General features: G+C 45.7%; 1 protein-coding gene and 1 pseudogene across 1 annotated transcript in view; one reads left to right on the top strand and one right to left on the bottom strand.

The window, feature by feature from the left end:
* ST14 (suppression of tumorigenicity 14) overlaps positions 1 to 2,782 on the bottom strand; it is a 46,034-nt gene extending 43,252 nt beyond the window's left edge. Inside the window, exon 1 of the mRNA XM_024209661.3 lies at positions 2,424 to 2,782. Within this exon, the coding sequence (XP_024065429.2) occupies positions 2,424 to 2,534 (111 nt within the window). The 5' untranslated portion in view covers positions 2,535 to 2,782. The remainder of the gene's footprint in view (positions 1 to 2,423) is intronic.
* A 14,597-nt stretch (positions 2,783 to 17,379) lies between these two features.
* Positions 17,380 to 22,980, top strand: LOC112113391 (annotated as a pseudogene).
* The last annotated feature ends 587 nt before the right edge of the window (positions 22,981 to 23,567 follow it).

Below are 23,567 nucleotides of genomic sequence, written 5' to 3'. Positions count from 1 at the left end.
TGGCACTGCCACAAAGCTTTGCTAATAGACACAGTCTTTCCTGGTCAGCCCAAGGAGGAATTATAATTGAGGTTGCTAGCCAGAAGCAGTGCCTTAGCTACCACACTGATTACCTCTGAACAAGCTGCACATGAAGCCTGGAAGGGTTAAAGCAATCAGGCCTTGCCATCTCTGCTCTGCTTGGCTGGGTTATGGATTCTCCATCAATGGTATTTCTAGGGGACCTGCCATTGTTCATGTTCTGCTCTCGTTCATAGCAGGGACCCATATGGGGTTCCGAGGCTGTGACAGAACAGAATTTGACTCCAAATCTGAGCACTCCTCAGTTTTCTGCTTAATGAAAGCTCTCAGCAGCATAGAACGTAAAACAATAAAGGTCTTTACAGAGCAGCTGATCTGCTCCGGCCTGCATAGATGCTGATACAATTACTGATTCTTTAAATCTGTAACAAGAAGTTAGGCAGGACAGGGCAGGGGAAAGATAATAAGTAGAAACTCTACAGAGAAGACAGGGCTCAACTTCTCTGCAAAGTTAACTCACGTGTTGCTCCTAAAATCCCATCCACAGCACAACCCCTTCACTCAGTTGCAGTGGTGCTAACTCGAGTTGGCTGGCCTAGAAGGGCATTCAGACTGGGAGCACAATTAATCAGCTGCTAACACAACCAGAATGCAAGGTAGCACCACTAGTCCTCCAATGCTTTCCTGTAATTTCTCCTCACACCACCCCCATGACCTGTGTGGACACAGCACTTGTTGTTTTGCAGCATGGCTGCAAGCTAAGCTCACTGGAGAGGAGTAACTTGAGTGTAGATTGATGCAGAGTTAACTAGACATTCTCACAGCCTGAGACCAGATGAGGCCATTTGCCTTGCATAACTAAATTCCTCATTCAGGGCAAGAAGAAAATGACTCAGCAATTCTTCACCATTGCCAGCTAACAATAGCTCACCTAAGAACCCACAGTTCATAGATCAACAACTAAGACTAGAAATCTGGGAAGGCACTTGCACTTTGTTTTAATATAAAAATACAGTTTTCTAAATGCCAGGTTTTAAATAAGCAGAGACTGCAAGAGGTGCACACACTTCTGGGTCAGCACCAATGGCCCAAATCCACCCTTAGAAAAATCACCTCTCTGACACGACCTTACCCTTCAGGAGATAAGTCCTCAACAGGATGTTCAAAGCCTTAGTAGGAAATTCCACTGGAATAATAGCCAAGGCCTTGGAGTTAAGAGACAAGGCCAGGTTAGCCTGGCCCTCTTTCACAAGGCAAGAGCAATACTCCGCACAACCAATAAGCAACAAAACAGCCCCCTTAATCACCGTAAGGCCTGGGCTACACAGGTAATTTACTCTGGATCAAATACAGGGGTGATTTTGAACTACTTGAGTTAGATCCAGTGCAAAACAGTGTGGACTCTTAATACACTTAAATTGCATTTAGAGCTACTGAAAATATCTGTACAGTACTCATTTTAACCTGAAACATTATAAGCCTGGTTCCAAATTGAGTTAAGAGTACTGAAATTATGTTTTGCACCCATTTAACTAAATTGGTTTTTAGAGTAATGGATTTTAAGGTGAGAGTGAACTATTATTAGGTCATCTAGTCTGGCCTGTATAACACAGACCATGGCATTTCACCCAGTTACCCCTGTATTGAACTCAATTACTTGCATTCAAACGGATTCAGAGTTCAAGTATCAGAGGGGTAGCCGTGTTAGTCTGAATCTGTAAAAAGCAACAGAGGGTCCTGTGGCACCTTTGAGACTAACAGAAGTATTGGGAGCATAAGCTTTCGTGGGTAAGAACCTCACTTGTCACACAGACAAGGCCTGCATTAAGCTAAAAATCAAAACGACCCGGGGTTAAGACTATTTAAGACGGTCCATACAAGGCTGTACCCTGGTTTAATCAAAGCAGGTTCAAAACAGATTGAAGTTAGACGGGTTCCAGTTTGCAGAAAGGGTCTGAACAAGCGCACTCCTGTAAGTTACCTCCAGCTAAGGTGAGACAGGATGATAGGCCTATCCAACAGTCCTGGTGCTGTGAAAACTGACAGACAGCATTTCTCATGAAAAGCCCTGCAAGGACTAATCAGACCAGCCCAAACCCCGCCATCAAAGACCCCCTGAGCTAGAGCAGCAACCAGTTCCAGCCTTCCTCCTCCCTATTTGTTATTCGCTGAACAGGAGTGGCTGCTTATCTATCCCACAAGCCAGGAAAGCAGAATGCTCCAAGTCACTCCACAAGCCTTCGTCCCAGCACTAGGGAATACTTTTAACTCGTTTTATTTTAGAAATCGCCCAGAAATCTGCATCTTGCGAGCAGGGGCCTTTAGACCTGGCCTTCCCCTCCACTCACTCGTCAAGCAGGAGAGGGGAATGGTTAAAAAACAGCCCCATAAATGCAGCTCACCTCTTTTCTATTGTTGTACTTCAGCCCTGAATCCGAGGTTTTCAGTTTCCTTCCTGGGGAAAGCTGATAATCATTCATTTTTCTTTCTTCGGAAAGCCGATAGTTCTTCATGGTTTCCTCCCCCCACCCCTTTTTGGGGGGAAGGTTTGGGAAATCGGGGTGGGTGGAGTTTGCCCCCCAAACAATTCAACGTTTTCAATCCCAGCGCACAGAGCTGTTGTTCCTGCTGCGGTGTACAAAGTCCTTCCTGGTGGCTGAGTAGCTCAGGAACCTGAGTCCATGGCTGATCAGTTTCAGCTGAAACTCACAGACCGGGTGAAGCCAGTTGTGGGAACGACAAGGTCTCGGAGTACAGTACTTCCTTGCCCCCTAGGTTACCCTCCCACTTGGGTCCCGCACTTTGGTACACTTCCCTTCCCCTTTTCTCCTCCCTGTGTTTGTCTGGAGTTTTCCTCCCCTTCTCCTTGGGCTCAGGTAGTTTCAAGGTGTGGCTGGGTCTCTCTCTGTGTGTGATCACACGAGATTACCTCGCCTGGGCCCCTCCTCTCTCTCTTCTTCCTCCTGCAGGTGAAAGGCTCTGCCTCCTGCAAAAGGCTCATTCAGCAGCTCCATTCACTTGCAAAAAAAAAAAAAAACAAAACCCGGCGGCTCTCCTACACTCACAGACTCTAAGGTCAGAAGGGACCATTATGATCATCTAGTCTGACCTCCTGCACAACGCAGGCCACAGAATCTCACCCACCCACTCCTGTAACAAACCCTTAACCTATGTCTGAGTTATTGAGGTCCTCAAATCGTGGTTTAAAGACCTCAAGGTGCAGAGAATCCTCCAGCAAGGGACCCATGCCCCACGCTTCCTCAATGTCAGATGGGCTGTGGCCTTTTATCTGCAAAGAATGAAACCATTTAGGAAAACATTGAGACTTATTTGCCACGATAGCTGAGTGTGAGAAACATTCCCTGAGGCACCCTGATACAGGTGGATGGTGGCACCTTGTGGGGTGCCCACACACACTGGTGTTGAGCCCCCCCCTCCCCCCAGCATGATAGAAATAAACATGTATACATAAAGGAACCAGCCAGCTGGTAAATCAAAGCAGCAGAAAAGCCCCCTTTATTCCCACCAGAATAACCTTCCCCAAAACCCTATCAAATTTTGGGGATACCTCCAGACACTGGTTGGGAGTGGGCATGTGGGGTGATACCCCCAGGCACTAGCTGGGAGTGGGCATTTGGGGGGATACACAGCAATTAGAGTTACACTACACACACACACAAACAAAATGGAGCCCTACTTCTCAGGGGAGAGGTTGTGCTGGGGGAAGTGTGCTAATTTCATGCAGGCACAGAGCAATCAAACCTTTCTGAATAGGCTGCTAAGGTGAAATTGACGATGTGAGCCACTAAAATAGAGCTGGGAAGCAACAGGGAGTGAACAAAGGACTGCCCAGCGGGGAGTCTATGCCAGCAAACACCAGGTCCCACCTTCTCACTGCTGTGAATAGGGTTGCAGATTGCACCAAGGATTATAATGCCTAGGTGTCCCTATGTGTTTGGTCACCGTGGCCTGGTCTACACACCATTTTTGTACCAGTATAACTATTTTTGTTAGGAGTGATTTTTTTTACCACACTCATTATCCTGGTACATTCCCTAGCGTGGCCAGTTATACTGGTATAAAGGAGCCTTAGACCAATATAGCCTAGTCCCTTTCATGTATGGGAATACCTATTCCAGCATAAAGCAGCTTTATACGGATATAATTGCATCCACAATAGGGAGGTTATACCATTCTTGCAATACCAGACTAGTTAAAGCAGCACCACTTTTGTGGGCAGCTAAGCTCTGATGAATCAAGGGAAGGCATTTACTTGGTAACAGTTTCAGGACGCAGACAAATGCCTTTAGCATAGCATGTGGTGTCCATACACTCAGATGTTAAGGTTAACAACAGATGTGGCTGCAGTGGGATTGACTGGGTCTATCGCTAGACTCTGAGATGAATCCACAACAAAACCTCAGATCCAAACACTCCAAACTTTGGGGAAACTCTGATCTGAAGGCAGATTTAAAAATTGTGGCTGGGGCCTATTTATATTGAAACTCTGTTCACCCACATTCGCCTCCACTGCTCTTTATTTATGGACTAGGTGGGTAGATGGGGCCAAATCCCTGAACTCTCTAATTTTTAATCGTCCAGACTCAGGGGTGGATTAAGAATAAATGAAACATGGATTCATCTAAACTTTTCAGTTCCTCTCCCCCGACTCTTTGATCTTCCTCTCCTGCCATTCATCGGGTCTCTTCCAACCCTGCTCTTTCCTTCTTAGGCCATGTGTACTCTACAAAAGCTTTTGTCAGCATAGCTGCGCTGGTCAGAGATGCGAGGAGGTCCGCTCTGTGATCGATATTATAGCTGTGCTGGCAGAAGCCACTAGTGCAGTCGCAAAACTGTAACGTTGACACGTATAGATTGTTTTGCTCAGGGAGACTGGAATAAGTGATGCTACAGTACTGGCAAAAGCAGAGTTTTGTCAGTATAAGATGCTGCTAGTGTTTGCTAGCTTGGTATACAGGGATAGCTATACCGGCAAAGCACTCGGACCTCATCTCAATTCCATTTTCCAGACTTGGGCATGTTCCATACAAATGTCTAATATGCTAGCAACACCCATTACAGCCTGGCCCTGTGTTCCTCACTGCTGACCTGGGTCCCTTTCACACCAGTTGGTCTCTCCCACAAGGATCCAGCCTTAATCCGTCCTTACAGGGTGCAGTGTATGGAGCTGGGAAAGTGTGATCTTCCATGCCCTGTTCTTTTATATTCCTAAAAACTCTGCCAGTGCACAGCAGAAGCTGCCATTTTCTTCTCACACTTGTGGCCGAGACACCCTGTGACAGAGGAAACACACACATATCCTGTGCTCTCTCTCTGCTGGTTTCCTTAGTCTAAAATATATCATTCCGATTGCAAATCTGTAGTTCCCATCCCCCCTGCTGTGGGCCGTTCCTGCAGCCCCAGTGTGGAAGATCTGTTCCTATGATTTGCTCTTTGTGTACATGCAAACCACAATGTACACAGACAGCGCCTTCTCCTTCGTGTAAAAACCTTAACTCCCTCCCCACCCCCCTTCTCCTGCTCTCTCACAAGCTCCAACCATCCCAATCACTTAACCAGGAAGTATCCCCAGATAAAGATGACAGGTTTCAGAGTGGTAGCGTCTTAGTCTGTATCAGCAAAAATAAGGAGTCCTTATGGAACCTTAGAGATTAACTAAGGTGCCACAAGGACTCCTCATTGTTTTTCCAGATAAAGATGTAACCCTTCGAAACCCAGCCGTGTTAGTCAGCCTGCTGAAACCGACAGCTGGCTGGTCTCCGGAGCAGGTGGGGCCTACAGGTGCCCTATGCAGTATCATAGAGGACTGACTGGACGAGAGCCAGCTGTGTTGTGCAATACATGGCTATGTTTCTACCAGGCTCCCTGCCTTGGGAGCCACGCCCTTGGGGGCTGCCTACCAGAGTGCAGTTTCTGTGTTACACGGGTGTGCAGGCAGAAGTGCCTTTCTTAGCCATACATTACCGTCCCTGAACTCATCCTCTTCCCTCTCCCATCCCTCCTCAGCACCCATTTTGTCAGCGAGCTAAGCGACATTGCTGGGAGCGGAAGGAGCTCAGCGCCGGGGCCGAAGGCAGGATTGGTACGCTGCCATCCTGATCTATTGTTTCCGAGCTCCCGCTGACATCACCCGGAGTTGTGAGTGTTCAGCACTTTGGGAAATCAGGTTCCTACTGCTTACAGGCTAATGCTGTCACCTGCTGTGCTGAGCAGCAAGCTGAAATGTGATGATGCAAAGGAGACACAGGAGTCAGAGGCCCCTGGCTGATTGTGGCATTTCAGTTCTAAGGCTTGGGGGCAGAGAGCTGGCCTTAGCTGTATTTCATTGCAATCATGATATTATTGATTTATTCTTTGTATTGTAGCAGCACTCAGGAGCCCCAGGCATGACCCATGACCCCCTGGTGCTAGGCGCTGTACGAACACAGAACAAAAAGATGGTCTCTGCCCCAATGAGCTCACAATCTGCTATGCACGTGTTCAATGGTATGCGGTTATGTACATCATGAGTATATTCTTCCAAAGCTTTCTTTTTTCACAACGGTTATATTTTTATTGGGTTTTGATACATCCTGAACATAAGTCAGTTAAACACCATTGGATAAAGATCAGGTGAAAGAGGAAAAATAAATGACATGTGTAGGAGTCGGAAGGGGATTCTTCCCGCCCTCCCCCCCAATAATTTTGTATGGCTCCTTCCTTTGAACTATCAGGGATGGCCACGGCTGGAGATGGGAAACTGGAGGAGGAGAGGCAGTGCTCGGAGGTGGCAAAGAATCTTCTCTCTCTCTCAGGTGCCTGGCTGGCTGGTTCCTGCTCACAAGCTCAGGGTCTAACTCATCTCCCTATGTGGGGTCAGAAGAAATTTCCCCCAGTCAGATTGGCAGTGACTTTTGTTTTTTTCCACCTTCCTCTGCAGCACATGGGTGTGGGTCACTTACCCGTATCATCTGGGTACAGCTCACTTCATCAGTTCCTTGCCAGTGCCAGGGCCTCGGGCAGTGGTGCACCTCCGTCCCTCCTGTTCTCTGCACAGAACTATCTAGTTTCCTGGTCATATTTGCTCACATTTCAGTTGTTTGGTTTAGTGTGCGGCTGCTGGCCTGTGATACACAGAGGTCAGACTTCTGACCTCAAACTCCATGACTTTAATAACTGTAGTAGCAACTCTTTGCACTTCCAGGCCCCTTTCGCCCAAAGATCTCAAAGCACTAATCCAAATCATAATGAATTAAATCTTCTAGTGCCCCTCAGAGAAGGAAGTAGGATTCGCCCCATTTTAAAGGATGCAGAAATTGAAGCAGAGAGGTGAGTAACTCAGGAGTTATGACTCATAGCTCCCGCTGCTTAACTACTCAGACACATTCATTCCTTTAGGAAGTGTGAGACCGTATTCTTCGTACACCATTTAAACATGATGGGCCAAATTCATCCTGGGTGGAACTCAGCCATTAGATTTACACCAGGGTTGAAACTGATCTCAGGGAGGGTCCATATATTTAACAGTGAATGTATTTTGGCATGAAACAGCAATCATGCCATAACTGTTACAGGAGTTATCCATTACAGGTTAAAGAAGCCCACGGAGGTAGGGCTTGATACACTATCTGCCCTATACAACTTAGGCATATGCAGCATACACAGCTGCGTAGGACACCTGAAAATGTGGGGCACCACCGGGACCAGAGGCGCCGACTTCTCATCTTGCCAGGAGGTGCTTGACCCCCCTGCCTCCGCTCCAGGTCCCGCCTCCACTCCACCTCTTCCCCCAAGCCCCCACCCTGCCTCCTCCCCAAAGCGCGCCGTCCCCACTTCTCCCCCTCCCTCCCAGAGCTTGAACGCCACAAATCAGCTGTTCGCAGCACTCCAGAAGCACTGGGAGGAGTGGATAAGCACTGGGCCGCCGGTGCATGGGGTGGGGGGGAAATTAGCACCGGTGGGTGCTCAGCACCCACTAAAATTTTCCCTGTGGGTGCGCCAGCTCCAGAGCACCCAGCTACGGAGTCCACACCTATGACCGGGACAGTAGGTAAGGGCGGGGTCAGCTCCCGCACACCCAGCGTGCGCTGCAGTCTCCTTACTAGGCAGAAGCTGTATTCACAGAGCCGAATGCACCAGTGTAGGGCCACCAGCTTAATAATACTGCGTAGGACCCCATAAATCCTACGGACGGCTCTGATATCCATTCAAGATGAGCTAAAGCACTAAGACAGTACACCAATGTGCTGTGTGCAAGTGGGCTAGCCATTCCCTTGCTGTAGGATGAATGTGTGCACATGGCGACCTATAGATGTCGGCTAACTGCCAAGTTCCTGGTACTTCTCACTCCATAGCAGACCACAACAGCAATAGTTTCAATTCTCTGCCACTTGAAGTCTTTATACCATGATCGGAGGACTGCAGTGACTCAGCCAGAGGTTAGGGGACTAGTACAGGAGTGGGTGGGTTCTGTGGCCTGCACCATGCAGGAGGTCAGACTAGATGATCACAATGGTCCATCCTGACTTAAGTCTATGAGCATTCATGCTCCCCTGCTAGGGAAGGGCTGAGTTCAAACTGTTTCACAGCTAAAGTGCTTCCGTCATTGGAAGCCAATAAACTCTAAGACAGTGCTCTGCTCTCAGGGGCAGGTCCTAAATCCAACCTCCGGCAGCAGTCGCTAGCACCCATTCCTCCCACACACACTTCTGCAAGGCAGCCCTACAGACATTACAGAAACCAATCCATCTATGTCCACATTCATTTCCCAGAACAGACCTAAATCTCATCCAGCTACTCACATGGTGATAAAAGTAGGATTAGGAGAGAAATGAAAAGTATGTGGTGTCCAGTTACCTCATGTTCCAAAGAGTAAATAAAAAGCTGATTCACTGGGAGGAGACACAGCAAAAGCAAATGAGCAGAAAATGTCGTTCAGAACCTTATAGTCTCTCAGCTAAATACGCAATGCCCAGGAGAGTATGAAGCATAGAAGGAGCATGGTCTGGTAGGGTAAGAGCAGGAAACTGGTAATCTGGGGATCTATGGTTGAGTAGTTCAGGACTAAAGTTGTCATAACCCAGTGCCCTTGCACTGACTGTGGGGCATGAGCTGACATGTGTCATTACTCTTAGAAAGCTGTTCAATAATTGCAGTGTACCAAATTGTTCTCATTGACCTCTGAGGATAGGACAAGAAGCAATGGGCTTAAATTGCAGCAAGGGATGTTTAGGTTGGACATTAGGAAAAACTTTCTGTCAGCGTAGTTAAGCACTGGAATAAACTGCCTAGGGAGGTTGTAAAATCTGCATCATTGGAGGTTTTTAAGAGCAGGTTAGACAAACACCTGTCAGGGATGGTCTAGATAATACTTAGTCTTGCCTTGAGTGCAGGGGGCTGGACTAGATGGCCTCTCGAGGTTCCTTCCAGTCCTACGATTCCATGAATGGCAGCTCATCTCCTGATACCAGCTACAACCCCTGTAAGAACCTTGAAATTGGATTCCTTCTTTCAGAAAGACCTGTTGGGATTCCATTAAAAGCAACTAAATATCAAGGTCCCAAAACAGAGCCACCCCTCAAAATATATTCACAGGAAAATTTCTAATGGGGGGGGGAGGAGAGAGAGAGATTTGTGATAATTCACAAACAAAACTGGACTTTGAATGAAAAACCCATGTTTAAAGAAGATCTGAAATGCTGACAATAAAGCATCATGTCTTCCATAATCCCCCCACTCCCTTCTAACAGACTAAATAGTAGCAGGTGATGACATATACTGATTTATAAGACTGAAATATACAATGAAGAATTGTTAAAGGTACATTAAGAACTTTGATAGCTAAATTTTTAATAAGTTGTAATTATGGATAATGAATGAGTACAGACGAGGTAACACTTAGACCATGATCTTGTTGGCATAAGTATGGTTTTGCCAATTTTTCTTTTACATAGAATTGCTGATGGTTTTGCTTTCAGACTGGGAGGACATATCAAGTGGGAGTCCTGCAGGCATCTCTCCTGGGACTGGTACTATTCAATAATTTAATTAATGACTTGGATGAAGAAGTAAAGGGTACATGTGTAAAATTTGCATCTAACACCAAGCTGGGAGCGGGGTTGCAAGCACTTTGGACAACTGGATTAGAACTCAAAGTGATCTCGATAAATTGAAAAATTGCTCTGAAATCAATAAGATAAAAGTTAATAAAGACAAGAGCAAAGTACTACATTCAGGAAGGAAAAAATCACATGCACAACTACAAAAAGGGGGAAAAACTGGTTAGGCAGCAGTGCTGCAGGAAAGGATCTGGAGATTATAGTAGATTGCAAATTGAATATGAGTCAACAGTGAGATGCTGCGGCAAAAGAGGTACATATAATTCTAGGGCGTATTTACAGGAGTGCCGTATGTAAGACATGCGACATGATTGTTTTGCTCTATTCAGCACTGGTGAGGCCTCAGCTGCAGTACTGTTTCCCATTTTGGGCACTGCACTTTAAGAAAGACATGGACAAATTGGAAAGAATCCATAGGAGAGCAATAAAAATGAGACATTTAGAAAGCATGGCCTGTGAAGAAAGATTGACAGAATTGGGCATGGTTAGTCTACAGAAGAGAAGGCTGAGGGGGCACACGAGAACAGTCTTCACACAAGGTATGTTAAAGAGGACAGTGATTGATTGTTCTCTGTGTCCACCAAGGGTAGGACAAGAAGTAATGGGCTTAGTTTGCAGCACGGGAGATTTAGGTTAGATAACTTTCTAACTGTAAGACTTGTTAAGCCCTGGAACAGGCTATCTAGGGAGGTTGTCGAATCCCTATCGCCGGTGGTTAGACACACACCTGTCAGGGATGGGCTAGGTTCACCTGCTGAATCCTGCCTCAGTATGGTTGGCTGGACTAGAGGACCTCAAGAGGTCCCTTCCAGCCCTGCATTTCTATGATCATGGCTTTAAAGGCAAAACCTCTGCTGTAGGCTGTGAATTAGGAAAGGTAGCACTTACCAACTGCATGTTAACTGCAACCGAGTCAAAGGACTTGGCAGTGTGGTTCCAATGTGTTGTGTGTTCTGAAACCAGGCTAAAGGGTCAGGCATGCCCAACAGTGACAGACACAGTTAAAGTCCTATCTTTATGATAAACTAGAACCAGATACCTAGATGCCTTGACTTGGTTGCAAGTGAAGTGCACACAGGACCTTGGCATTGTTCATTTTTTACAAGCCAATGGACTTAACTGATGCTCAGTTGCCTTGCAATTGTCTGCAACAAATCTCACTCACACAGAAGAGCTCTGAGGTGGATTTTTTAAGGCAGGATCTCAGGCTTTTGCGAGTGTCATAAATCAGTTCACTTTGTTGGTCCATGACAGACTATTTGCGTTGGAAGTATTTTGATAGGAGAAGTTAAATTGGGATGCAGACTACAAGAAGTACAATGTTTCAGAGTAGCAGCCGTGTTAGTCTGTATCCGTAAAAAGAACAGGAGTACTTGTGGCACCTTAGGGCTGGTCTACACTTACCCCCCAAATCGAAGTAAGGTACGCAAATTCAGCTACGTGAATAACGTAGCTGAATTCGACATACCTTACTTCGACCTTACCGCGGTTCAGACGCGGTCCACACGCGGCAGGCAGGCTCCCCGTCGACTTCGCAGTACTCCTCTCGCTGAGCTGGAGTACCGCAGTCGACGGGGATCACTTCCTGGTTCGATTTATCGCGTCCAGACCAGACGCGATAAATCGAACTCGGAACTTCGATCCGCAGCCGTCGAACTAACCGGTAAGTGTAGACTAGCCCTTAGAGACTAACAAATTTATTTGAGCATAAGTACTCCTGTTCCTTTTAAGAAGTACAATACATGTAGTCCATTTCTCAAGCCTGTTGAGATATCCCTGAGGCAATCACCCATCTAGTGGATCAATGTGGTACTGCAGCAGGCAAATATCCTCTGCATAAAGTTGAAATCAGTTGGAATTTTTCTTTGAGACAGAGTGACAGTCATTGTATTCCTGATGGACATTTGATACAAAAAGTGTGTGGACACTCTGGGAAAAGGATCTGGATAGACCAGTTACTTCAGAAGAATGGGGTTTGATCTGGAAAAACCTCTGTGTGTAGCACAAGAAAAGGAAATTTCTTTACGCTACTGTTTCAATGGTACAGCACACCAGTCAGGTTAAGAAATAATACACATAGATTGGATGTATAAGTAAATGATTAACTGGTGAAAGAAGAGATTTTACACATTGATGCTGGACATGTCTAGTCAGCAGAGAGTATTGGGATGCAGTTCTTAACCAAATATCACAAATGGTTAGATATTTGTTACCAAAGGATCCTTGGGTAATCATCCAGGGGCTTCCAGGAAGAAATGGTCACACTAAAGGAAATGAAGAATTAATCTCTTGCCTGCTAGTAGTTGAAAGGATACTGACAGCTTTTCATTGGAACAAGAAAAATAGTCCAACTCTACAGGAATGGTACAAAAAATATGAGAGAATCATAGACTATCAGGGTTGGAAGGGACCTCAGGAGGTCATCTAGCCCAACCCCCTGCTCAAAGCAGGACCAATCCAAGAGGTGGTTGTTATGGAAAAATTAATGTACCAATTATGAATAGGGGACAGGTAGATACTTACATATTTGGTTACCATTTATTCAATCTTCAAAGTATATTTGCCTGCAAACAAACCAGCACACCTGTCCAAATTTTTGAACATTTAATAGAAATGCCTAGTTTGTTAAATGTATGGAATCAGGGGTTTCACTCAATTTAATAAAATCACTAGCAACAGCATGTCCTGGTTACTCTAAAGATGGTAACTCGGTTAAATAGAGAGATGTGATAGCCCTATTACTGTATAATATTTCTCTAAACAAAAGCTCACTGTGGTGATGATTATTGGTTTGCCTCTATTTACAGAGCCAAAATTTGTAAACCTTTTACAACTTCCTAAGTAACTAAAGAGTTTAAAAAAAAATGTGTGGAGAGGAACATGCCACAAATGGTATTAATGGAGGAGCAGACTCGAAAGTCCAGGAGTGGACGGGGATCTGGGTTGATGGGTTTTTGTAACATTTAAAGAAAATCCAAAGCTGAGTGAAAAGAGTGGGTTAAGATTGTCACAGTCCACAGCAGCAGCATCAGACCAGGCAGTTTACTCAGGTCAGGGAGGGTATGGCACCTTTACATTTTTCTTTTCATCGTTCTCCCACTCCTGCAAAGCCTGGTTGGAAATGATATTTTGGAAAGCAAGACCTTGGCGAGAGCTGGCAAAACGCAGCGAGTGGAACAGCCCAGTCTGAGCAGTGCCAGTCAGAGAGCTGATTTGAAGGGCTTATCGCTGGATTGCAGTGAGTGACGTTGTGCAGTCTATATGGTTTTTATAAAAACATGATAATAAGTGAATATAATTTAACTGGGATATACTTCATGCAAAAGGTCTCTTGTAAGGTATCATTACAAAGCTTACAATCTGTGTGTGTGATCATCCTATTTGTATAAATGTACCACTCTTGTATCTGAAACTAGAAATATGAAATAGAACTGAGGGCCTATTTTAATTATGCAAAGTGTGGGCGATTAACAGAACGAGAGAGAGGAGCCATCATGAAGAATCCCCTAGCTACCACCTGAGCTGGAACAAGAGCTGTACCAGGGGAAAGAATTGTGCCCAGGCCTGGAAGGTGTCCAGTCTGAGAAAAAAACTTACTGAAGCATCTCTGAGGGTGAGATTATCTGTATTCAGTTTGATTAGACATAGATTTACGCATTGTATTTTATTTTGTTTTGCTTGGTGACTTACTTTGTTCTGTCTGTTACTACTTGGAACCACTTAAATCCTACTTTTTGTATTTAATAAAATCACTTTTTACTTATTAATTAACTCAGAGTATGTATTAATACCCAGAGGAGCAAACAACTGTGCATATCTCTCTATCACTGTTATAGAGGGTGAACAATTTATGAGTTTACCCTGCATAAGCTTTATACAGGGTAAAATGGCTTTATACACGCCCGTCTGCTCTAACACAGACCCAGGGTCTGAATCACTTGCCCCAAAGCTGCAAGTTTACCTGAAAACAGCTCACAGAAGCGTACTTGTCTTTAGCACTCAGATGCCCAACTCCCAATGGGGTCTAAACCCAAATAAATCCATTTTACCCTGTATAAAGCTTATACAGGGTAAACTCATAAATTGTTCGCCCTCTATAACACTGATAGAGAGATATGCACAGTTGTTTGCTCCCCCAGGTATTAATACATACTCTGAGTTAATTAATAAGGAAAAAAGTGATTTTATTAAATACAGAAAATAGGATTTAAGTGGTTCCAAGTAGTAACAGACACAACAAAGTAAGTCACCAAGCAAAATAAAATAAAATAAAATGCGCAAATCTATGTCTAATCAAACTGAATACAGATAATCTCACCCTCAGAGATGCTTCAGTAAGTTTTTCTCAGACTGGACACCTTCCAGGCCTGGGCACAATTCCTTCCCCTGGTACAGCTCTTGTTGCAGCTCAGGTGATAGCTAGGGGATTCTTCATGATGGCTCATTCTCTCTTTGTTCTGTTCCACCCCTTTATATATCTTTTGCATAAGGCGGGAATCCTTTGTCCCTCTGGGTTTCCACCCCCCCTCACTGGAAAAGCACCAGGTTAAAGATGGATTCCAGTTCAGGTGACATGATCACATGTCACTGCAAGACTTCATTGCCCACTTGCCAGCACACACATATACAGGAAGACTCATAGGTAAACACAGCCATCTGCAGACAATGGTCCTTGTTAATGGGAGTCATCAAGATTCCAAACCATCATTAATGGCCCACACTTTACATAATTACAATAGGCCATCAGGGTTATGTTTTATATTTCTAGTTTTAGATACAAGAGTGGTACATTTCTACAAATAGGATGATCACACTCAGTAGATTATGAGCTTTGTAATGATACCTTACAAGAGACCTTTTGCATGAAGCATATCCCCGTTACATTATATTCACTTATGTTTTTATAAAACCATATAGACTGCACAACGTCACAACTGGGTAGTTTAGAAATTTTTATATGATTCACAACTGCTACCTGGAAAATTAATGATAAGTTGATAAAAACTAATAAAAACTTCAGATACGTTTTTGGGTTTTTATTTTATTTTATTTTTAACTGCTCAGAGGTATTATTATTATTAGAGCGGATCGGGAATTTTTTGATAGTGGTTTTTCAACGGAAAATGCCAATTCCTTGAGCTAGGACAGGCGTACCCACCAATAGCTTGGAGGGATGGGCACCCATCTGAGCTGTGGGAGGCCCAGCTTCAAGTCTCTGTGGTGCCTGATGCAGACAAGAGACTTGCACCAGAGTTTCCACCATCCCAGGTGAGTGCTGTAGCCAGCAGACTATTGGCTGTTCCGGGGTGACTTGCACGCGCTTGCTCTCTGTCTGGGTTTTTCTTTGTAAAAATACTTGGTAAGCTCTTTATTGGTTTCCTCCCAATGGAATGTGAGAGGTACAGGTGACAAATAGGCCTGCAATGGTTAATAATAACCATTAATTCTTCTTGGCCCTCAAAAATCAGAGAAACTATCCTCATCTGTTTACTCAAAAATACGATCCACCGACCTAGTCCTGAACGCCACCTAGGAAGTAAAGACAACAAGGGTATGTGTACATGATAAAAAAAACCCTGCAGCACCGAGTCTCTGAGGCCAGGTCTACAGGGGCTCATGTTATGGCACTATAAAAAGCATTGTAGATGTTCAGGGTTGGACTGGAACTGGGGATCCGAAACCCACCCTTTGCCCCAGGCTTCAGAGCCTGAGCAGGAATGTCTACACAGCTATTCTTCGTGCCGTAGCGCAAGCCCAAGCCTGTAGATATGGGTTCGGAGACTCCCTGCCTCGGGGAAATATGTAGACATACCCTAAGAATGCAATTGACATTGTATAGGATGCTTAGTCTAAGGAACCACAGATGAGTGAGAGGTTCACTTCTCCAAGAATAGAAACTAAGATGGGCAGATAAGACTATTGTTCTTCTTGCCTAAGAGGAAACTCCTGATTTACAATATGGCCAAATTTTCTCTCCCCCTCCTCCTGGCCTAGGTAAAAAGAACCCCTAAAAAGGACAAAAGCTCTCAGTTCTGGTACCTGGCACCACAGCACCTCTAGAGGCTGAGCAGCAGTTGAAGGGAAAGTCCAGTCCAGAGCTGGCTGCCCCAAAGACAACGCATGCTCAGTGGTTCTTCGGGAACGGCACGTAGTCTATTCAGCACTACGAGCTGTAAGGAGATGGCGCGTGCTCTGCGTAGAGGAAATCTTTGGAGAGTTTAGTTGCTAGACTCTAACAAGTCTCTGCTGCATGTGTGTGAACAGAGATTTTCCAGAGACTTCTAACTTGGATTTGGATAAATTTTCACAGGGATGCCCAAAGGCATATCCCTGGCACTATAGCCACCACCCACCTCTCCCCCGCTAAATTTCAAGTATTTGCTCCAAATCATGGGGGGAACTATAGCTTCTCAACAAAACAGTTGAAAGATTTTTTTTTTTTTTAAAAGATGGACAAAATGTGTTTTTTCCTAATCTTGTTCTCAAAAATGGCCCAGCTGTTTTAGCTGAAATTTTCCCCAAAAATTTTGCCTGAGGCAGACACCTAGCATGGGAAATTTCAGCTCAAACTATTAATGTCTGGCAAAGTTATAAGCAACTGAAAACAGGGTCTTATAAATAGGAAGTGTTGGAACAACCTTAACTGTACACAGTCCTACCTACACTGGCTATAATATAGAATAATAATACAAGTTGTCACCTCATTATTCACCCGCTCTTCCATGTCACTAGAAAAACATCAGTCCTAGAAACAGGCATAGAAAAAAGCCATCATAAGAGCCTCTTTCTCATGAAATAATTGCCACCTGCAAAGCCATACCCCATTCTGGCTTCAGAGCCAAAGTCCCCATAAACTATTTTAAATACAATCCTTTCCAAAGCCAGTGACGTTTTACTCTCTATGATCACGTTGGCTGGAAACCTACCTGGGATTTCAGAAAAAGAGGAAAAGATTGAGGTGGGAATTAGTATTATAAACACAATAAATCCTGAATATTGAGGTCAAATTTTCAAACCTGGGTGGGTAAAGGAATCAACAGGATCTGTAGGTGCTCAGGACTTTTGAAAAACAATCAGCTCTTTATGAATAGGCTGGGAAGAATTGCTCATTTTGCTGGCTAGTTATAAACGCTGTAATACAATACAAATCACAGTTACCTGTGTAATTAAGAGCATCAGAAAACCTCATTTGCTTTCCAGCATGAACACTGATTGCTTTCTCTTTTCATGACACTCAGGGATGAAAAACTTTGAAGGTCATGCCCTGCCAGGATGCTACTTCCTGGCAGTTGGGGTCCTGTGGTCTGTGAAATACCCCATCAAGTATCTCATGCAGAGGGAGAATGAAAACATCAGCAAAAATAAGTGGTACCAGTATCTGGAGCTCCTGGAAGGGATGGGCAAAGTTATCACTACTCTAGTGGGTAAGGATTGGAGCTCATTACCCTTCCTTTCAGCTAGTAGCAGTGTGTCATTCCCCCAGCTGCCCGATGTGTCAGCACCCACACTTGTCGATCAGAACAACAAGCACCAAATAAGTTTTCTCCTATAGATAGGGCCCTACCAAATTCACAGCCATGAAAAACGCATCACGGACTGTGAAATCTGGTCTCCCCCGTGAAATCTGGTCTTTTGTATGCTGTTACCCTATACTATACACATTTCACGGGGGAGACCAGCATTTCTCAAATTGGGGGTTCTGACACAAAAGGGAGTTGCAGGGGGGTTGCAAGGTTACTTTAGGGGGGGGGTCACGGTATTGCCACCCTTACTTCTGCGCTGCATTCAGAGCTGGGTGACCGGAGAGTGGCAGCTGTTGGCCAGGCACCCAGCTCTGAAGATAGCTCCTCGCCAGCAGCAGCACAGAAGTAAGGGTGGCAATACCATACCATGTCACCCTTACTTCTGCGCTGCATTCAGAGCTGGGCGGCCGGAGAGTGGTGGCTGCTGACTGAGGGCCCAGCTCTGCTGTCAGCAGCGCAGAAATAAGGGTGGCAATACCATACCAGGCCATCCTTACTTCTGTGCTGCTGCTGGTGGCGGCGCTGCCTTCAGAGCTGGGCTCCCAACCAGCAGCCGCCGCTCTCCAGCTGCCCAGCTCTGAAGGCAGTGCCACCGTCAGCAGCAGCGCAGGAGTAAGGGTAGCAGTACCGAAACCTCCCCTACAATAACCTTGTGACTCCCCCCACAGCTCCTTTTTGGGTCAGGAGCCTACAATTACAAACACCGTGAAATTTCAGATTTAAATATCTGAAATCATGACATTTATGATTTTTTAAATCCTATGACCGTGAAATTGACCAAAATGGACCGTGAATTTGGTAGGGCCCTACCTATAGACCATGGGAAAGGGGGCAGGATCTGCTCAGCAGGCTCCAATAGCCTGCCCTGTCCTCCAGTTAAAGTTTGTAGTTAGGCTGTGTTGGGCTTTTGACTAGTAATACATCTTTCTGAAGCTAAAAGAAGGCAGATGCACTGTAAATCGTTTGCAGACTTAAGACAAGAGATCTCACTATGCCCTGCAGTAGTGCAGACTCCATGTCACATCTAGGTTAATACTGATAAAGTACTTACCTCTGTCGCAGCTGCACCTGCCTCCCTGTACCACAACAGTGCAAAGGGGGAGAGAGGGGAGCGCCACAGGCAGAGCTGGAAGGCTGGGGTAAGGGGATCCTTGCACAGCGCCTGGATTCTGATCCTTTACTCGCCTACATGCCAAACCTAGAGCAGAAAGGTGGTTAAACGCTAATAGCTTTCTCAGTGACTTGGATCCTGTTCTCCCTTCACACCTGCCCTTTTCCTGTTGGATAGGGATTCTTGCTGGACAGTTTATTCCCGAGGGCCCCCATTTGCATCTCTACACCCAGGATCACACTTGAGTGGACCTGCTGACTTGGACACATGGAACCATGTACTTCGCTTATGTCCTCAATGGCCTAGTGGATATTCTCATCTCCCTCCCACTTGGGCTGCCCCCAGGGCTGGATCGCTTCATGCTCTCCCAGGCGCTGTTTGTTGAAGGTTAGTAGCAACAGCACTACTGACAAAAGGCTGCGGCAGCCTAGGTAACAGATGAATCAGAAGCTCTAATAGCAGTGGTCCCCAAACTTTTTAGGGTCACGCCCCCTCTTACCCCTGTCTGTGCTCCCCTCCCCCAAGTTGGGGCCGGGAGTGGGTCTGTGGCTCCCGGGGGGAGGGGATGCAGACGGGGTAAGGGAGCCAAGGCCAGGACTGCAGCTGGGGGCAGGGCCAGGGCCAGGGCCACGGGCTGGGACCGGGGCCAGGTGCAGAGCAGCAGCTGAGACTGGAGCAGAGCTGGGAGTGGAGCAGGGAGGTGCTCCCTCCCCATCCCGTGGGAGCTGGCTCAGGCCCCGCCGTGCCCTCCAAACATTCCTCTGTGCCTCCCTGAGGAGGGTGTGACCCACAGTTTGGGGATCTTTGTCATATAGGTTTCGAAATCCTGTTAACTCTTCAGATCCATCAGCAACACTATGGCTATATCTACGCTACAAGCACTACAGAGGCACAATTGCAGCTATGCTGCTGTAGCATAGATGTTTCTTACGTCGACAGGAGGAGTTTTTCTGTCTATGTAGGTAATCCACCCCCCGCATAGCAATTCTTCCATCGACCTAGCCGCATTTACACTGGGGATTAGGTTGGCTTAACTATGGTGCTCAGGGGTGTGGATTTTTTCACATCCTTGAGCAGTAGAGCTAGGTCAACTTAAATGTTAAGTGTAGACCAGGCCTATGTGGCTTCAACAATTATAAAATCCTTCACATTTGTAAATTATTCACTTGAGTTTTTCATTTCAGGGGAGGCTCTTGGCTCGTTGTTTCAAATCAATGGCTAAGAGAGAAACTTGGAAAACCTCTGGGCACATGGGCATAGTTTCATTGTCAAAAGGGAAAAAAAGAGGGAATGAGACATTTTCAAAGAATGGGCAGAAACTCAGGCATCAGCACTAGAAGAAAAAGAGAGACAAAGCTCTGTTCCAAAACAGTGTGATTCAGAACAATCAGTTATTTACAGGAAGAAAGGTACTTCACACAACCTGACTTACCAACAGTCACTTATCAGTGACTTGCCTTGTCAACTGGGGACAGACTGTTTGCCTCATACTCATTTGGACAATAGGACCTGGCTTTTCCCAGAAATTCTTCCTTTACTTGCTTGCCTCAATTTTTTAAGTGGCAACATCTCCTTTCAGATCAATAGGTCCTCTCGGTGATCTGCACTATCAGACCCAAATACGTAGCAGGCACCTTTTCCTTTAAAAGCAGTTGCATGTGCCCAAAGTAGGGAAAATTTCTTCTTCAATCAATCACAGCCTAGGCTCCAGGGTCACTGGTTGGCTCTTTGCGTCCAGTTCTTCACTAATCATTTAAGCAGTATTAGCACAATTTGGTTTGAATTTTGGCAGGTTTTCTCTTTTATTTTCATGCCCATCACCGCCCCGCGCTGGATCAGCACATCCACTCACTGATGCTCATTGCCATATTTGGTGGTGCCCTCTGCTCCCTTCTGGAAGTGTTCATGCGAGATCACCCAATCCTGGAGCTCTTAAGGACTACCATGTTCCTTCTCCAAGGATCCTGGTTCTTGCAGGTTTGTAATTCTTACTCTGTACTTTCAGCCTGATTGACTAGTATCTTGGGACCAGCACAACTAACAGCTCTCCGGGTTACAGCAGTTCTCTCTCCAGGTTATAATTGTATGCATTGGTTCTTAAAACTTTACCTCCGATTTGGTAGAAAAAAAACCACAGACACACATTTGTAAGACTAAGTGCGGCTCAGCCTGGGAATGTTGGTCATTTTGTTGCATCCACAACTTAATAGAATCAGGACTCATCTAGAAGCCAAGCAAGTCTTGCACTGTGCTCTCAAGGTCAGCAGCCTTGTGCTCTGTCAGACAAGCAGGGAGAGCAAATTCCAAAGGTTAGAACCTAAGTCCTGCCCCCTTCTGACTAAATTCAAAGGTAAGGACAGTCAGGACAAACACCTCAGATTATCTCAGCTGACCAGCTGGTGCATCGGGAAAATAGGATAGGCTAGTGGTTAAAGTGCCAGCCTTGGACTTGGGAGACCTGGATTCAATCCCCTGCTCTGCCACAGACTACTTGCGTGACCTTGGGCAAGTCACTTAGTGTCTCTGTGCCTCAACTCCCCACCTGTAAAACGGGGATATTAATACCTCCCTACCTCACAGGGGTATTATGACGATAAAGAAAAACTGGATAGTTCCCCCATTACTATACTAACGTCAGTACTCCAGATGGGCTGTCTCTATAGCTAGGACCCAAACCATATAGGGCTTTGCAGATTAAAAACACACTTGAAATTTCACCTGGATGCACACAAGGACCCAGTGCAATATGCTCATTGTAGTCGGTCACTAAGCAAATTCTGCATTCCTTGAAGTGTCTGGATGGTTTCCAATGGCAGTCCCAAGCCAGCACGTTAGAACAGTCTCATCAGCAGGTAAAATTGGTGTGCAAATCTGCAGGAAGGCACAGGTACAAAAGAAGTGCAATCTCCTAGCAGACACTAGAGTACAATGGGGAGCCTTTGGTCAGTGCATCCATATTTGATACTGAAGCTGTGTAATAAAGGAGAGGATGGGGTGTTGGAGGAGCTGGCCTGCTCATCATATCACCACTTATTCTAACTAGATCGGGTTTGTGCTGTACCCACCATGGGGAGGGCCAGGCTGGGACCAGACTGATCATGAAAACATCATGTTCCTCACCATGTGCTTCAGCTGGCACTATATAGGTGCTCTCCTCCTCTTTATCATCAACTACACCATCGTTTACTGGTACGTAGTGGGGCCAGGTGGTGGGAGGCAGGATGGGAGAATGGTCTGTGCAGACATGACAGTAACTAGCCCTGGTTTGTGTCAGTGACACACAATAGATAACAGAACTGCTTATATGCAGTGGGCAAAGAACTCCCATTATTTGTACTGTGGTAGCACCAAGAGGCCCCCAGTGAGGGATCAGCCCCCCCCCCCCCCCGTGCACATTCCTAACAAAAATATGACCCCCGCCCCACCCCACAGAGTTTATCATCTATGTATCGGGTGAGAGAACAAATGGGGGAGTGAGATGATTCTGACTGATGTAATAAGCAGGGGTTCCAGCACTGCCTAGCCATTGTCAATGGTGGGTATATGGACTTATTCCATGGGTGAACAAGCCCCTAACGTAGCAACTTTAGATGTTCAATCCAAAATAAAACGCACTGAACATTTCCCCCTTCTGAACTTATTTAAGCACTAGAGCAGCAAATAGAGGTGACATTTAACTGCTTCACTGCTGCCAAAATATAAATTCACTCCAGATACAGTTTGGTACAGAACATCCAGTCCATTGAGTTACCTGTTGTAGATAGGCAAGATGAGCCTAGGGTACCCTGGAGAAAACATGGCTACTTGGCTATCCAATATGTGGTATACTCAGCACCACTGGGGTTAAACTAATGGCTCACGATTTGGATCGTCAATTTAGGACCTGCATAATGAGAGGCAACCCTTCACAGACAACAGGACCTTGTTAAAATTTAACCCTGAAGATTAAAAAATATGCAAAAAAGTCATATAAATCTTAGTTCTCTCACTTGATTCATTTCCTGAAGGTGGGAAGCTGTCTCATAGCTTGTTAACTATGCCTGTATCAATATTAATCTGTTACAGTTGCATTGAGAGGTGGAAGAAATATGGCAGTCGGGGAAAAGTTGGGAGTTCGACGTTCGACATGAGTTCGTATACTCCCCTCCTACTGGGAACGGATAACGTGGAAAATGTTGACTCCATGGTGGGGTCTCTTCCTTCCTAGAAGCCAGGATGATTTTCCTGCCCCCCAAATAACATGGGCTGCAGATTTGTCATGGTGTTTTTTAACAAAAAAATCACAGCGAGCTCACAGTACATTTAGTAAAAGTCTCAGGTTTAGGAAGAAATGTTAAAGTCACCGGGGGGACATGTCAGAGTGGTGTAGGGTGACCACATGTTCAGATTTTATAGGGACAGTCCCAATTTTTGGGTCTTTTTCTTATATAGGCTCCTATTACCCCCCACCCCCATCCAGATTTTTCACACTTGCTGTCTGGTCACCCTAGAGTGGTGGTGTTGGGTCTTGCCCTTGGGGGAGAATTGGGCCTACCCCCAAAGGCTGGGAGACCCTGGGGGAGGTTGGAGAGTGAGCCCATCCCACACTCACCTTGCACTGGGGCTCCTGTGCCCTGAGGCCTCCCAGAGACATCATGGACCAATGGATTAAAAACCAAACACAGTATCTGACGCCCCCCCCCCCATGACAAACGTGCAGCTCCACAAATAACTAATGAGAGGAAAAATGGATGGGGAAGCCGGAGATCGGGGTTCAATTCCTAGCTCCTCCCAAACATTCCTCTGTGATTCTAG

Source organism: Terrapene carolina, unplaced genomic scaffold (genome assembly GCF_002925995.2).
Source record: "Terrapene carolina triunguis isolate 2854851 unplaced genomic scaffold, T_m_triunguis-2.0 Scaffold374, whole genome shotgun sequence".
NCBI lineage: Eukaryota > Metazoa > Chordata > Testudines > Emydidae > Terrapene > Terrapene triunguis.
The sequence above is the reverse complement of the archived record's forward strand: the minus strand, read 5'-3'. Positions and strand labels throughout refer to the sequence as shown.